Raw genomic sequence first — 16,259 nt, 5'->3', positions numbered from 1 at the left:
AGCCTATGCCTATGGTGTTAAGGTGGCAGACCCTCCAACAGAAAAGTTACACAGTGCATCTTTAATAACAGTTTGCTATTATGTTAGTTTGCTTGTTTGCACAGTATAATCTCTGTACTCAGGAATGAATCAGTGAAGTGTCAACAAAGTAAATAAATAAGGAAAACAAAATGTGAGATTGCTTGGTCTATGCTGAGGGTGTTTGGGTGTTAGTGTGTCAAGGATTATGACGCCAGGGTGACGCAGTGATTTAAGACTTCAAATAGGAAACCACTGCCATCTTGTGGTCGAAGGTAGCAACTGCATCATTTAATCATATGTAATAGACCAATAAATCAACCCAGTGAATGTGATTGGTTATATGACAGTTTGTCCTTGTAGATAACCTATAAGTGAATGGGTCTGTCTCCAGTTACAATCAAATAACTGTGAAGTTTTATTTGAAAAACTATATGATCACCCTGCACGTGAGCAATAGAAATGACTCAAACGATAATGAAAAGGCAGAAAAATTTGCCTTAGGGTTAAGTAAATGTATTTGTTATTATTTCCTATGCCAGATAGGAAAAAACAAGCCGGTGGAAATTGTAGCTCAGCGCTCGTCCTGTATATAAATGTCATAAAAACGCTGGCAAAATATTTCAACTTTACAACTCATAATAAATGATCAGAAATGTTTTGTTTTGTCAACATCTTCTCGTCTCACATCCCAAATTTTAAAAAACAACATAATGCATCATGATTTTTATTTATTCATTACAGAACAGCTACGACTGAGAGCCATCTGTTTACAAAGTGGTTCATAAAAATCAAGACAAAAACGACAAATTCATTGGAGTTTTACAGTTTCAAAATCCTTCACTCTCCTTCATCAGTGCACACAATTCCTCCCGCACCACACTCATACTGGAGACTAGTACTAACTATTATTATCACTGTTGAAACAATCCTTCATATGGCATTTGTGCAATTCTTATGCTGTTTCTCACATTATTAGAAATAAAAATAAAATCTCTCTTATTTAGCAATGTAACAGTTTCTTTATGTGTTCCCTTTGTAACATCCACAAGGCACTGGAATCTCCCTCTATTTGTCCCAAAATAATAACAAACAACATATAATAAAACAAAAGCAGTAATTGTCAAACTTATTCCCAGCATCACTTAATATGTCTTAAAGGGCCCCTACTACACTATTTTCTGATTTCTGTCATAATGTTTCCTCATCAAAAACAGACCTGGAGTTGTGTTTTGTTTCATTCATGTTTGATACATTAACCCTGCATATTTTGAGTTCTTCTCTCAAACAGAAAACACCCCGTTCCACCTTGTGATGTCATCATGGGGTAATACAGGAAGTGCTCCACTGTGTTTTTAAACTCCACACACCTTCACTGAAATCATTTGGATGATTTCAGCCCTGGAATTGCCAATCTCTACTGAACTAAAGGTAAAAGGAGCTGTTAACTTGAAAACTACCATTTCATGACATCACAACGTGGAACAGAGCATTTTAAGCTTTGGAGATGTAGACAGACTAATAATAAAGTTACTCAAACATGTGTGAATAAAACAAAACACAACTCTGGGTATGTTGAGGCTGGTATGAGGAGGTAACAACATTCCAGCATGGGTAAAAGCTCAGAAGAGTCAGTTTTGCGTAATGTAGGACCTTTAGTGTAGCATTTTTATATATCTGGGCATGTTTTTAAAATATGCTGTTGTTGGCCGTAAAGAATCAGTTTGAAAGTGAGCTAGTCTATTTGAAATTGTGAAATGATTAAATGTAAGGTATCTACCTGCGTCCCCAGTGTCCCCTTTCTGACAAACTGTAAAACATGTTGATTTACCATTTGATGAATACATGTCTACATTATCCACTAGTGCAGATCATACACATTTTTATATTATGCTCCAGATTTGCATAGCAGCTTTGTTTCAACATTCCACCAGCACGTTCACAACATTTAAGATAATTCGTGTTTTTATCACCCAGATTTGTGTATTGTGTGGTACCAATGAGATGTGTACCATTGAGAAACCCTGCTCTATAGAAAGCCAAACCTTTCCTTTAAGCAGCTCTGTCAAACTCTTTTGGTTTGAGACACTGGGATTGAGAACATTGTAATTAAAGTACGTCCACCTGCTTGTTTCCATATGCTCCAAGTCCCTCTGGTGACGAGTCTTGATTTCTGTGCTACCTTTTGTTAGGTGAGCGAACCTGGTGTCTCATCCAGCCGGTCGGAGCTAAAATAAGACAACAGCATAACATTTATTAGTGACTATAATCAAGATTTCAGGTAATTTTACTTTTGTTTAAAAACTCACATCGAGGCTCCGCAGCTTGTCTTGAGTTGCTGGCGCTACTGCCGAAGGAGGACTGGAAGTTGTGGATGGTTTCTTGAAGGATCTGCCTTTCTCTGCCCTAAAACGTAGATTTCAAGTTATGGTCTATGGAGTTGGTCTATGGTTTATGGAGTTTAAAAACACAGGGGAGCACTTCCTGTATTACCACATGACATCACAAGGAATCTTTTCAGTTTGAGAGAATAACTCAGCCTAAATATGCAGAGTTTGTGTGTTAAACATGTGTGAATGAAACAAAACACAATTCCAGGTCTGTTTTTGATGAGGAAATAACATTATAACCTAGATCAAAGTAGCGTAATATGGGCTCTTTAATGCAGAAGGAAATGGTGAAGATGCCGGACACAAGGTCTAAAGCAGGGGTCACCAACCTTTTTTAACCTGAGAGCTACTTTATGGGCACTGAGTCATACGAAGGGCTACCAGTTTGAGACGCTCTTCTGAAATAACACATTTTCTCAGTTTGCCTTTAGTTATACATTATTAATAATGATAAATGATAATCATCTATGTGAACACACTGATCATGTTGCAAGACACTGATCACATTAATGATTTCTCAAAATAATTATCAACAATGAGCAAGGAGGGAAACAGATATCAGTATTCAGCACTTTAACTTTACTAATCTTAGTAATTGTTAAATTTCCAGATGACACTTACATCACTACATCTCATAGGAAAAGTGTCCCATTTTCACTATCCATTGACAAATTTTAAACAAAACATAAATAATATACAGTGCACCATGTTTCATAAAGTTATCAATTATGTAATGTTAAAGAAAAATAAGCTTACATATTTTTAAATAAATCTCGGTTGCGTTGTGTGACTTTTTCACCGGTGTCGTGAAAAAAGCCTGTTGTTTACCCAAAGCTGCGTTTAGCTCTGGGCTTGTTCTGTCCATAGTGTGCGTGCCCGTAGGGCGTGCCCCGTGGGGAGTGCGCCTCCCCGTGGGTAGTTAGTGTGGAGTTTTGTGAGACGTAGGTGACGCTTTGCCGTCATCACAGTCGCTCCACAGATGAGATACGCGCAGGTTTCTTTTACAGTCTTAAATCGTTGTGAAAGTGATCTCTTTATTTTCTACCATGTTTTGGAGTAAGAAACTGCATTCAGCGCATCCTCACAGCGCAGAGCGGAGCACTGGTTTTGTCACGTGCACAATACTGACCTTTGAAGTGAGTAGGTCAAAGTTCACCTTAACTTATCTAAACTTCACGTATAATGAACATTTGTTTAAGATACTGTCATTTTTAAATCTATATAAACGCAAGGGTGATAAAAAAAATATAGCAACAGAATAAAATTAAATTTTAGATGCAGCTCATTAGTGAGTTGTGCTATTTTTAGAACCGGTCTGTGGGGCTTGGGGGCGACATGGCGCCCGCGGGCACAGGGTTGGTGACCCCTGGTCTACAGGAAGACCAAAGGGGAGGACGGGTATAAATGTAGTAAAAAGGACATTTGTTTGTTTTTAAATTTAAAGGTGCACTATGTAACATGTCTAAGCCTGCTTAACTTCATGGAGACACCACTGGAGCAGGTGACACCACAAGGCAAAGTTACAGGCCAAATCCATGGAGAGGCACAGTAAGAATCTATGTTTTCCAAGGCATTTTACAACAATAAAACAGCTGTAATTGAATACATGCGAGCTAGATATGTTAATATGTCATACTGTGGAACATTCCAGGTCAACAAAACATCTCCATAGAGACGAGCAGTTGGCCACAAGAAATGTTACGCCTTTAATACAGAACTATAGGGTTTAATAACATGATTCACCTCTGAAGGAAAAAGCCAAAATCAGAAGCACACTCTTACAGAATATTCCATTGTGTCTTATGTGTGGTAAAGTACCTTCCCCGCGTTCAGCTCTGATATCGCAGCTAAAATTTGCTGCCGAGGCCCGTCTGTTTTGATGCCCAGCTCCTTCAGGTCTCCATCAGTCAGAGTGAGGAACGCCTCCATGTCCACCTAAACGAAGAAGAAGAAGGATTACACTAAACAAATCACTATTTAAATCTTAATGTCAAATAATACAATACCTCCTGTTCTTCAAATATAGGCTGGTACTTCTCCAGTGACAGCTTCTTCAGGATACTGGAAAGCTCATCTAAAACAGAAAAACATTTAATTTAATACGGAGTAACAGGCGAATTACAAGTCAGATCTCTGAAGAGGGGAGCTCACTTACAGTATGAATACATTTTTTTTTTAAGTTATTTTTGAGCAATATACTAATGTTAAGTTAAATATCATACTGTGCAACATGTAGAAAAAGCAAAAACATCTCTACGGTATCAAACACCCCACTGAAAAAGTTACACAGTGCATCTTTAAGGTATTATTAATAATTACACCTAAATTACAGCTAATAATTGTATTCCTTGAAAGTTAAAAACTGGCGCTGTACTAATATCCAAGTCCCTAGTCTTACCTTCATCAGTGATAGTCCCACTGCTGGATCCCCCGCTGCTCTTGGACCGTGGGTGAGAGGAGGCAGAGGACAGAGAGTCTCCAGGTCCAGTCGGAGGCTTTGGTGTGGGGGACGGAGATGGGGTGAGAGTGGGGGACGTGCTCTTGGAGGTGGAGGAGTTTCCAGACTGAGACCTCTTCTTTAGATCTATTTTCTAACAAGATTAAAAAGACATCAGTAAGAAAAAACAGGTACTGATGAAAGCTGAGAACTTGGAATGTTCCACAGTACGGCAATAAACGAAGAGATATCACCAGACTAACAGTTAAGATTAGTGTAGAGGCGGCCCAGCTCATCGTGAAAACACACGTTTTTCAAGGCATTTTTAAGCAATAAAAACACCTGTAATTGAATACATGCAGGGTAGATAAGTTTAATGCCGTACTGTGGAACATTCAGTGGAAAGCAAAAATACCTAAATGTTTAAGCCTGTCAATCTATATTCATTTTTATGAGCATCTAAACATTAGAAATACAATGACATGATAAGCATACCCTCCTGGAGTGGGCTTCTGAGGTGACCATGTTGGAGTGGGCGTGGATATCAGGGAGGTTGATGCTGGGCAGGGGAGGGGCCGCGGCTGGGATCTGGACTTGGTTCTGGTGTTTCTCTGGACTTTGAGGTTTTACTTCAATTAAACCTGCTGCCCTCTTCCTTTGGGCTGCTATTTGAGAGAGAACACTGTCTGCACTGCCCCCTGGTGGAAAAAGAGGTAAGTCAGTGAGAAGAGCATAAGAGCTGTGTCACTGGGATATCGCCCTGAGATGTCCTTAGACGCTCCCGCCAAGTTTTAATGTGTATTCATCTTTACCGGTGTTAAAGCTGGAATACATGATTTTCACAGCATGGAAGAAGGAATTTGACTTTCTCTGACACCCTTTGGAACGTCGATAATATCCACATACATACATATTTGCTTAAAATTAGTCTGGCAATGATTTACCGACGTAAAAAATGCACAGGGCGATCTCTGGAGTGTGTGAGGAGGCACAGAGGGATAGGTCTTTTTACAGAGGATTATTGAAACCAGCAAGAATGATGTGAAACATAAACTCCATGTATGTTTTAATGAGTGGCAAAGGTTAAAATGTCAAAAATATGCATAATATGTGTTCTTTAAAGTGTCCATGAAGTAGTTAACCAGCCAGAATAATGCATAATATATAATGTGTTGAAAGAAAGACAGAAAGCACAGATAAAGAAAGCAGAGCTGAAAAGGAATTTTTTGGGAGTAACTGATTTGGACAGCTCATGTTGTATGCCTTAGAGATAAATTTACTGAAAAAAGACAACAGTTCATAAAGTATAGAGGAGAGTTTCATAACTAGAATGCGGTTTCAGCATAATCTTGTATGAGAGAAAACACACAGAGTCATGGGGGTGCACCTGATCGGTTGTGTGAGTCCCGGTTGAGTCCTGCAACGCCGTTGGAGCCTCCAGATGAGTGGGGCGAATGGTAATGTCCAGAGTTTGACGGAGAGGTGGAGGACGGCCCTTTGTTTATGCTGGGGAACTTTATAGAGCGATTTACAACACGACTGATAGAGGTCTACGGGTTAGAGTTAAGACATAAAAATATAGGTTAGGACATGTTTTATATTGTTAACATTTATAACTATTATGAAATATGCGTCAGTTAAGTATAAGTATGTCAAATATATGATAGATGGAACAATACTTTTTGGGGTCAATATTTATTGTGGTGCTTTTTCTTTGCATTAGAGTTTTGATCATTTTTTTGTACTAAGATGAGATTTGAGCTGTAGAAATTTGAATAATAAACTCCTGTGACTCATTATAGGCACTAACAACCTACTAAAGTGTTGCATTTTGTTATTTATTTATTGCAGTTTGTGTTTTTTAACAGTTACATTTTGTTAAATTCTTCTTCTGTTTTATGTTTATTATTGTTATTGTTTATTATCCATATTTACATCAGCAATATATATCGCAACAAAATGTGTTATCATGACAAGCCTATCTGCGTCTTGGAGACTAGTATAAAGTATATAGTATAAATGTGTTGTTTTTATCTTGTGAAAATGTGTAATTGTGTAATTTGTGTAATTTAGTATTTTATAAATGTGTCATAAATGAACCAGTTTAAATATATGACAATAGTACATTTGAAATTGTTTGTTTTGTCTGTCTGCTAAAAATCAAAGTTATGTCTAAACAGTTATATATCAAAATTTGTATTACAAAGTGAATACATTTTCTTTGGTCATTAGTCAAAAAGGAAACAAAAAACTGAAATAAGTAAAAAATTAGGGCGTAGCTTCTGATTCACTCACAATGTCTGAGTTCCCGCTGCTGTTGAGTTTTCTCTGGGGGGGCATGGGCAAGCGGGGGGCTTCGGTCTTGCCCTCGCGGAGAAGTCTGGACCGGTCTGAGTTCCATGCCTCAAAGTTCGATGGGGGCAGAAACGGAGGGATGACAGCTTTCAGCTTGTCATTAGGGAGACGCGTCAGAGGAGCGCCACTTCTCAGCTTAAGAAAAATATAAAAACAACTGACTGTCAAAATGCAATGGATCATATAGAGAAAAAAATATATTTACAAGGCCAAATCCAGTGTTGACGACATGGAAACATATGTAATAGGTCTGTAGAATGTTCTGACATTGGTTAACAATAGAATATAACAATGATGTTGTCACAAACTCCTGTACTTTACTAAACTGGTGGTTTTCAGATTCTAGACGTGATGATGTCATACTCCCAGATGGGACAAGGGCCAGTTTTTCCTGTTGATAATATTGTAATTTGCCATGAATTTACAAACATTGAACCTGACCATTTTTACTACACCCAAGAACTCACTGTATACAACCAGAATCTGCATTTTTAGAATATTAATTTTAGCTGTCCCCATCTGTATTAAATTTTATTAATGTATAGAATGTTATGTCATTTGAAACCGAGAAATACTATCCCATATTTAATCGTTATGAAAAAGAAAGAATGGAAAACTGCTTTATAAATGTAATTAATTTATAAAGTTAACTTACTGTGTATTTTCACCACTGAAATGACAAACACATGCTGATTCTGACTGTGTATCCAATTACTGATGAAAAAGTGACATAAAAATATAACCCACAATTTCTGTTCTGTAATGCAATACTTTGGAACATTCCAGGCAATAACATCTCCATAGGGACAAGGTACAAGTCTTAGAAGTAGCAAGCCCGTTCTTAGTAAGTATATGTAATGCATGTTTTTGCATAATTTTTACTGCAATAATAAAAACAACTTTATTTTATTTTTTGACTGAAATGCTACACAGTGGAGCTTTAAGTTTTAGAATTATAGAACAAAATAAATCATACCATTGTAGTTATTAAGGGGTCCTCTTTTTCTCTGCCTAGTCCTGTAAAGAAAAGCATATTACCATATTTTTGTGTATACAGAACAATACACTTTGTAACTGTCATTCATTCCAGTTGTATCTTACCAGTGTCTTTAGTTTTAACAGCCCAGGTAGAGTTGGTGTCGGTTCCTCCAGCCGAAGGGCTCGGTGCTACAGTGCCATTAGCGTCTGCTGTAGGATTACTATTATTATTGGCCCTCATGGTTGAATCTAGTGAGTGTATGACATCATCAGGAAACGGAGCGAGGCGATTGGTCGAGAGGCCGTGTCTCAGTGTATGAGTCAATTTCAGTCTACGGAAGCGGTTAGACATCCGACTCCACCAGGACTGTAGGCAAAACAGGTCAAAAATAGATACTCAAAATAACATATGTTGGATCTCACTGTTTTGATTTTAGTTATTCTTTTGTTCTGTTTATGTTTGATACTTTTAACATTTAGTAAATATTTGAATTATTTAAATAAAAAAGTTGCAAGACATAGACTGTATATATAAATGGACATAGCTAACCTGCTAGCCGCCAGGTTAGCTATGTCCATCTCTCTGTAACTGCTGCTGTCAGACTCATCATTTTGTTCTTAAATGTTCATATTAACCCACTCTACATGATCCTGGTGTTTTTATTTCACTATTGTGTCCAGAACTCAAGATATGAAGATTAATAACAGACAAATCAGGCTGTCTTTCCCTGAGGTTGCTCCTACTAGTGTTAGCAACGCTGTCAATCAAGCCTGTGCCTGTGCCCACTCCTGACAGGCAGGAAGAGGCGTTACCTTCAACAGCCTTGCTCTGGATTGGCTCTTTGGTTGCTATGATACGCGCAGTTAGAATTCCTAGTTGGAATTCTGCTCCAAATTCGCCCCTGTAACTGTTAGGCTTGATGAGCTGAATGCTATGAGTGACGTCACACTCCCTTTGTCCATTTCTGTATACGGTCTGTGGTTGCAACATTGGCTTAACTCAAACTGTCCAGTGGTGTGCTTAAATCCTAGTTCTGACATTTTACCAAATGTCTCTTTAAACCCTCCTCTCCTCTTCAGGTTTGCTATCCCATCTAAGGATTAAAAATATCTAAATCAGTTCACCTTAAGTCCTCCTTTGTCGTCAGGTGGCAACGGGATGTGGTTGAGAGACTGTCTACTTTTGGAGCGAGCCATCAGGCCCCTCCCCCTGTGTTTACTTTTATCTTTGTCCACTTGCATACACACTGAGGCTAACAGGCGGACCAATTCAGTGTCTGCAAAAAACAAGAAATACATATATTTAATAAAATATATAATGCAACATTTATGGTTCTAGTTCACTGTACCTTATTTTTATACTCTAGATTTTGATCATGTATAAGTCCCAGATAATGGACAGACATCATTGTCAACATGCATTGATTATAAGGGACTATTATAGATCAATAGTGCTTAATGTCTCCTAATGTGCACCACATATGACATAAAACAAAATTACATTTGAAGTTTTCTACAAGGTCTTGTCTACTTCTCCTTAGTTGGTAGGTGTAAAAATATAAAACATATTTCGCAAAGGTACTATTCACCAAACAAAATAATAATTTACAATGATCCATTTTGATAATATAATGTTTTTGCATTGACATAAATCTACCTGGATCATTGAGGAGCATAACCAAATCAAAGGCAGTGTATCCATTCTTGGCCCGAAGGTTGACGTCCGCACCTTGACTCAACAGGTACTTGACAATATCTTTGTTACTGCAAAACAAAGAAAACTCTTTGGCAACCTAGCACTGTATTCAGTTCAGCTAACTTCAACCCTGAGAAACTGACACCCACCCGTGATATGTGGCCTGCATTAAGGCGGTCCACCCATGTACACCATCTTGTTTGTCGATATCTGCTTTCTTCTCCACCATCAGTTGCACCACTTCTAACTGTCCGCTCACTGCAGCAATCATGAGAGGCGACGCTCCCTCCTGATTGGACGAATTCACCTGGGCGGGATCCTCCTCCAGGATTTCTTTGACGAGCTGAGAGTTACCTGAACAAACAATGTACAATTACCTTAAAGTACACACATTATGTATTCTTTCATTTAGCACCTTTGTGTTTCATTTTTTCGGACATAAAATTATGGCTAAGTTTGGAAAACACACTTTTAAAACTACACTTCCTTTTCCAATATGGTATTTAGGAGATGGAGGGGTCACTGCTATCATTATAGTAAAATAATAATAATAATCTCAAAGAAAAGAATTGGTTTGAGAGGGGAGTTAAAGAAGCAATTTTTGTTAGGAAAAACAATCCTTCTTTGAACAGGAATGGAGGCCTTAGACATCATCTATCTTCTATTTATAACACCATCCTCAGACCTATATCCAAACAAGGAAATCAATAGTGCTAGCCAGGATGCTAATAGGTGTGAGAGCACCCATTAGGGGCCTGAATGATTATGCAAAATATGACTGAGGCACAGTTCACACTTAAGGCAGTTCATTAGACCTAGCCAACAAACAAAAACTGTAAACAAACAGGCGTGCAAGACAGATATAAGGCAGAGTCCATCAATAATCTGAAGACCTGAAGAAGTGGCTTGAATGAGCAGAGAAACATCTTCACTCTAAAAACTTTTTGTCCAGTTGACAGATTTGAAATTTTCTTGGATCACACCTGGATGACAGAGGGATTACACAGACGCTGCTATGATTAGTTGGAATGAAAAATTTAAAAAATGAAACCGTTAGGCAATTTGAGCCATGTGTATGTTGTTCCAGATTCCATTTATTGTAATTTTTATGCAGACATAAAAACAAGATACTGTTTCGCATAACCCCTGGAAGTGAGTGTACAAGTCAATAGCAAAATGCGACAGCTGGATTCTGTTACACAACTGTCTGGGGAAAAATGTAACAAAATTATTTCTGAGAGCTCAGAGAAGATGACTTTGTAAACAGGATTCATCAAAGATGTCTGTGTAGACCCTCAGTCGTCCAGGTCTGATCCATGGCAAACAACAAAGTTAAATCTGTCAACTGGACAAATCTTGTAGGAGTGAAGACGTTTCGCTGCTCATCCAAGCCGCTTCTTCAGTTCTGGTCAGAATGCTGGTGGCCACTGCCTTTAAATCTAACTGAGGGGAGGGGCTAACTACACTGAAACTGTAAAGAGCTATTGTCTCCAGTTTCAGCTGAAACTACCTATTCAGCCCTTAACGACCCTGCACTGCAGGTGTGTCTGAAAAACTTCAGAGAATCTTCAGACAGTATGAGATTCCTGTCTTTTTCAAACCCACAAACACTTTAAGGCAAAAACTGGTTCACCCTAAGGACAAAACTCCGAGCAATAAACAAAGTAATGTAGTCTACTCCATTCAGTGTAGTGAAGAGTGCAGTGAGCGTTACACTGGAGAAACTAAACAGCTGCTCCAGAAGAGGATGTACCAACACCGGCGGGAGAGTTCCTCTGGACCCCAGTCCACAGTGCATCTCCATCTCAAAGCCACTAAACCACTCCTTTGAAGATAGTGAAGTTCAGATCTTAGCCAGAGAAAATAAATGGTTTGAGAGGGGAGTTAAAGAAGCTATTTTTGTTAGGAAAGAGAATCCTTCCTTAAACAGAAATGGGGGCCTGAGACATAACCTCTCCTCCATCTACAACTCCACCCTCAGACCCAGAACATTGAGAACAATAGCAGGGTCGTTAAGGGCTGAATAGGGTAGTTTCAGCTGAAACTGGAGACAGTAGCTGTTTACAGTTTCAGTGTAGTTAGCCCCTCCCCTCAGTTAGATTTAAAGGCAGTGGCCACCAGCATTCTGACCAGAACTGAAGAAGTGGCTTGGATGAGCAGTGAAATGTCTTCACTCCTACAAGATTTGTCCAGTTGACAGATTCAACTCATTGTTTGCTAAGGATTCATCAAACATGTGTCAGTGAAGCAAAACCCAACTCCAGAGTGTTTTTGATGAAGGATAATGTTAGAACATTGTTAAAAGCTCAAAACATTACAAGTGTACATATATTTATGATCAAATTTTGTCAACTAAATCACTGGCTCTTAAATCATGTACCACCAAAGAAAAGATTTGGCGTTCTGAGTGCCACCAGCTCTAAACCAGGCCTAGAAAAGGACTATTTCAGATCTAAACTAGGGCTAAACCAGGCTTATAAGTGGACTAAATAAATCCCACTGTAGTTTTAAACAAGAAATGACCAAAAAGGGGGATAAATGAACTCTAACTTACGCAAACCAACATAATGAAGAGCTGTCTGAGTATCACCTGAAGGAGCTTGTGTAACACCAGTTGTACACCCAGCACAGTTTGGAAAACACTGGTCTAAATTAGACTTATCTACTTACCTAACTTGAGAGCACTGAACACATCGGGCCTTCTTCTTTCATCGTCTGTGAGGCGAGAGAGAGTGAAAGAGAGAAGTGATAGAATAAAGAAAAAAACTTTACTTAGCCAAATACCACAAAATAACACAGTGGGGGGCTGTGTACACCAAAGACTTCAACATTTAAACATCACAAAGAAACAAAGGCTTATCACCCTGATATTTAGCTTCAACTGCGAATTTGACTTTGATTAAAGTCAAGTAGATTCAATTGAACTAAAAAACCTATCAGATACTTCATAAATTACACGTATTATCTACTGCTGTAAATGAGTTAAAAGGTCAAACTAACTTTAATTATTTTACTTAGTACATTGTTCATATTTCTGGTTAACTTCTATCTCAGACAAGACAGCAGAAGGCTTTTAACCCGTGGCTTGTGTGCCTCTATAATTAGCATAATGAAAATAACAGTAGTATTAATATACATAACATTTTTTTTTTTTTTTGTCGGAAGCAAATGTTTTTATTTTTAACAAGTGAGGCATTTGTGTTGAACTTTTGAGGGGGGGTCAATGAAAAAGGGAAGTCTCTGAAACAAATCATATTCAATTTTAGCAAGTCACACTGTTCAATTTTTAAATCAGACTTTTTCAGAGCTTCTAACCGTGTTATAGTTGTTTCCGCTTCTCATTTACCCTCTCGAAATTTTTGGAGTGATTTGGGCACGTTTGAGTAATCTTTAATCACTTATTTTCAAGACGCTTTCTTCATCCAGAGGGTCAATAATAAGTATACATAATGTAGATCCAGAATCTCCCACCTGTCTGCGGTCGCACAGTGGTGACGGGGTCCAGGTAGGCCTTGAGGTCCCTCTGCTTCAGCTGCATGGACAGTTCAAATGCAGTCTTTGAGAGGACATTGACTCTGTCTGGGTCAGCTCCCCTCTCCACCAACTGCTGAGCCACTGCCACCTGCAGAGGATACACAAAATGTTTTCACTTTGATAACATTTTTACATTTATTACACTGTTTCGTTCCGTTTTTAAACCTTCACCATTATTGCTGGATAGATGCAGATAAGATGTAAAGCAAAATAATGGAACTAGTTATTTATATGGGTTATATTTAAGGGTTTCAGCTTCCTCCTTTATGCCACATTTTTAGGACATTTACCCACTCAAAAGATCTAATATTTTGTTTTTATTTTGTTGACAATCATCCTAATTTTTTGTATGTTCTTTATACTCAATACTTGACTACTGGCTATACTTCGACACTTAATTGTAAATATGTAGTGGCCCTGCTTGTGAAACTTGTATACAAACATATGTACAGTTTACAAAGTGTTTCAGATTAATGGGAAGGGGGGGGTGCATATTTGCTTCTGCCTACACTGGGCTTTGTTTTAAGCTGCTCCAATAATTATTAATTACTAATTAACATATCTGTATAATTGTGTAGTATCGTGCTCAATCTATTCAAATAAATTCCCTTTTGATATAATATTTGACAAAAATCCTGCTAATGTATATATAGTGGGTTCCTTAATCAGATCTACCTTTCCACTGAGCGTTGCGATCATGAGGGGGCCCCAGCCGGTGGTCTTCTGAGAGAAGTTGACGTCGGATCCCCACTCGAGCAGCAGACGCACCGCAGCCTCATGCCCGTGCTGTGACGCCACCATCAAAGGAGTGATGTCCATGAATTCTCTGCCTCCACCGCAGCCTTCGATACTTCCAAACCCAGTGCCACTAAAGAGAGACACGGAGAGAGAACACACAGAGGAGGACTGCTATTACTACTAGTGTTAAGCTTGATACGGAATCTATTATGTGCTCTTTTATTAATTCTTCTAAAGGTCAAGACGAGTCTAAAACTATTCACGAAAGATCCAACTTTGTCCTAGTTTATGTTTACTTTGTACTGATACTTGATATGTAAAATCTAGTTTTGATAAAAGTTTTAGTTTTCAAATACCACTATTTCTAAATGGCACTAAATAAAATTGAAAACTAAAGATTATTGTCTTGTATGACAAAATGCACAAAAATAAAGCACACGTGATAATCTGTTAAATTACCACTATATAATCTTAAACCTTAAACCTTTTGACCACAGCTGTGTATTTCTTCATATTACAGTTTCAGAACCGTAATATATTTATCACCTGTTGTTATTGTTGCCATTGGAGACCACATCAGCAGCTACAGCGAGGTGGTCGTAGTCGTCAACGTAAGCTCCACTCTCCAGGAGGAGTTTGACCACATGAGTGTGTCCCCCGCGGGCCGCCATAGCCAGGACACTCGCACCAAGACGGTTACGTCCATTTATCTCTGCTCCATTCTCCAAAAGCATGTGAGCAACTGACAAGTGACCAAACCTGAAGAAGAGAGAGAGGGATGAGGAATACTGAGATGCACAATCTGAATGTGTATAGAGGAGGTAAAGGTGCACTTTGAAACTTTTTTTGAGGGAAGGGTGATCTGCACTTTCTTGCCTCCATGGAGATGTAGGTGCTTTGTCTGGAACGTTCCGCAGTATAGAGTTACTTATATAGCTTGCATTTGCAGGTTAAATAAAAAACATACTGTTACTGTGAGTGGGATCACATTTCACCTGCAATTTAGAAACACATACCTTAATGCCATAGTGTGGAACAACAAAGGCAAAGCAATCATATGTCCATAGAGACAGACCCCCACCCAGACAAGTTACATAGTGCACCTTTAACAACATATTTATATTGATATAGATAGATTTTGTCATATTGCAATATTTAAAAAAAAAAAAAAAAGTGTGTAGTGTAGGATTGAACAATGTAATTACAACGGTATGTAGGAAAAACAAAGCTTGCTGAGCATACATGCTTTTATGATTAGTAAATTATTAATACACATTTTCAGAAGAGGTTTGTCATATATGTTCTAATACTATTAAAAGAGGTTACACTGTTCAGGTTGTGGTCAGTGATCTATAGTATCTGGACAATAAATAAATTAAAAAATCATCTGAATCATAAAGACACAAATACAGTAATCTAGTTTGTCAAAGCCCACCTGGCCGCCTGCATGAGGGGGGTCCAGCCGTAGTTGTTGCGGCTGTCCACAGAGGCTCCTTTCCTCAGGAGGAACCGGACCAGGCTCTCGTGTCCGCTGGCCGAGGCGAGCTGCAGGCCGGTGTTCCCCTCCTCATCCGCGCAGTCCACCGGCACCAGCGAGCACGATATGTCGGACTCTTTGGGGGCTCCGGGCTCCAGAATACTCCGAGCTGTCTCATAATCCCCCTCGTCACAGGCGCGGAAAAGTAAAAGAGAATTTGCGCAAACCCCGACATTCATCTCGTGTGGATTTCAGGACCATCTCTCAACACGGGACGAACCAACTTTTCCTTCTGTCCGTGTCCTCGCGTGTGGAAATCATGACGCACCGAAAAACACCTTGATTTAAAGTTAATAAGTTTGTTTCCTGTCATTAATACTACAGAGAGGGTAAATGTATTCCAAATATAACTTTAAGACGCTAAAGTTTACAGGACAGTGCAGCTGCGCCCCGGTCCCGTTACTTGTTTTGGAATATGAACAACTGGATGATCCACTTCCGCCCAAACCTTTCGCAATAAAGTTTTGTTTTGGAATCTGAACAACTGGATGATCTACTTCCGCCCAAACCTTTCACAATAAAGGTCAGTTTGTTTGGATGTACAGAACCTACAGTGTTTAAAGCATCGACTGTATA

At 38.8% G+C, this 16,259-nt stretch overlaps 1 protein-coding gene across 1 annotated transcript; it reads right to left on the bottom strand.

Annotated features, from left to right (window-relative positions):
- Positions 1-785: 785 nt before the first annotated feature.
- LOC117388199 (ankyrin repeat and SAM domain-containing protein 6-like) lies at positions 786-15,913 on the bottom strand. The gene is made up of 18 exons (XM_033985689.2): positions 15,582-15,913; positions 14,693-14,905; positions 14,084-14,276; positions 13,346-13,496; positions 12,545-12,589; positions 10,024-10,228; positions 9,836-9,942; positions 9,304-9,455; positions 8,302-8,545; positions 8,177-8,217; positions 7,141-7,335; positions 6,233-6,395; positions 5,341-5,543; positions 4,807-4,999; positions 4,415-4,482; positions 4,227-4,343; positions 2,328-2,424; positions 786-2,246 (listed from the first exon to the last, which is right to left on the bottom strand). The coding sequence occupies exons 1-18, from the start codon at positions 15,860-15,862 to the stop codon at positions 2,197-2,199; spliced, it is 2,718 nt and encodes a 905-aa protein (XP_033841580.1). The 5' UTR covers positions 15,863-15,913; the 3' UTR covers positions 786-2,196.
- Positions 15,914-16,259: the final 346 nt, after the last annotated feature.

Source organism: Periophthalmus magnuspinnatus, chromosome 20, assembly GCF_009829125.3.
Source record: "Periophthalmus magnuspinnatus isolate fPerMag1 chromosome 20, fPerMag1.2.pri, whole genome shotgun sequence".
Taxonomy (NCBI): Eukaryota; Metazoa; Chordata; class Actinopteri; order Gobiiformes; family Gobiidae; genus Periophthalmus; species Periophthalmus magnuspinnatus.
Note: the sequence above shows the minus strand (reverse complement) of the source record. Positions and strands in the feature narration are given on the sequence as shown.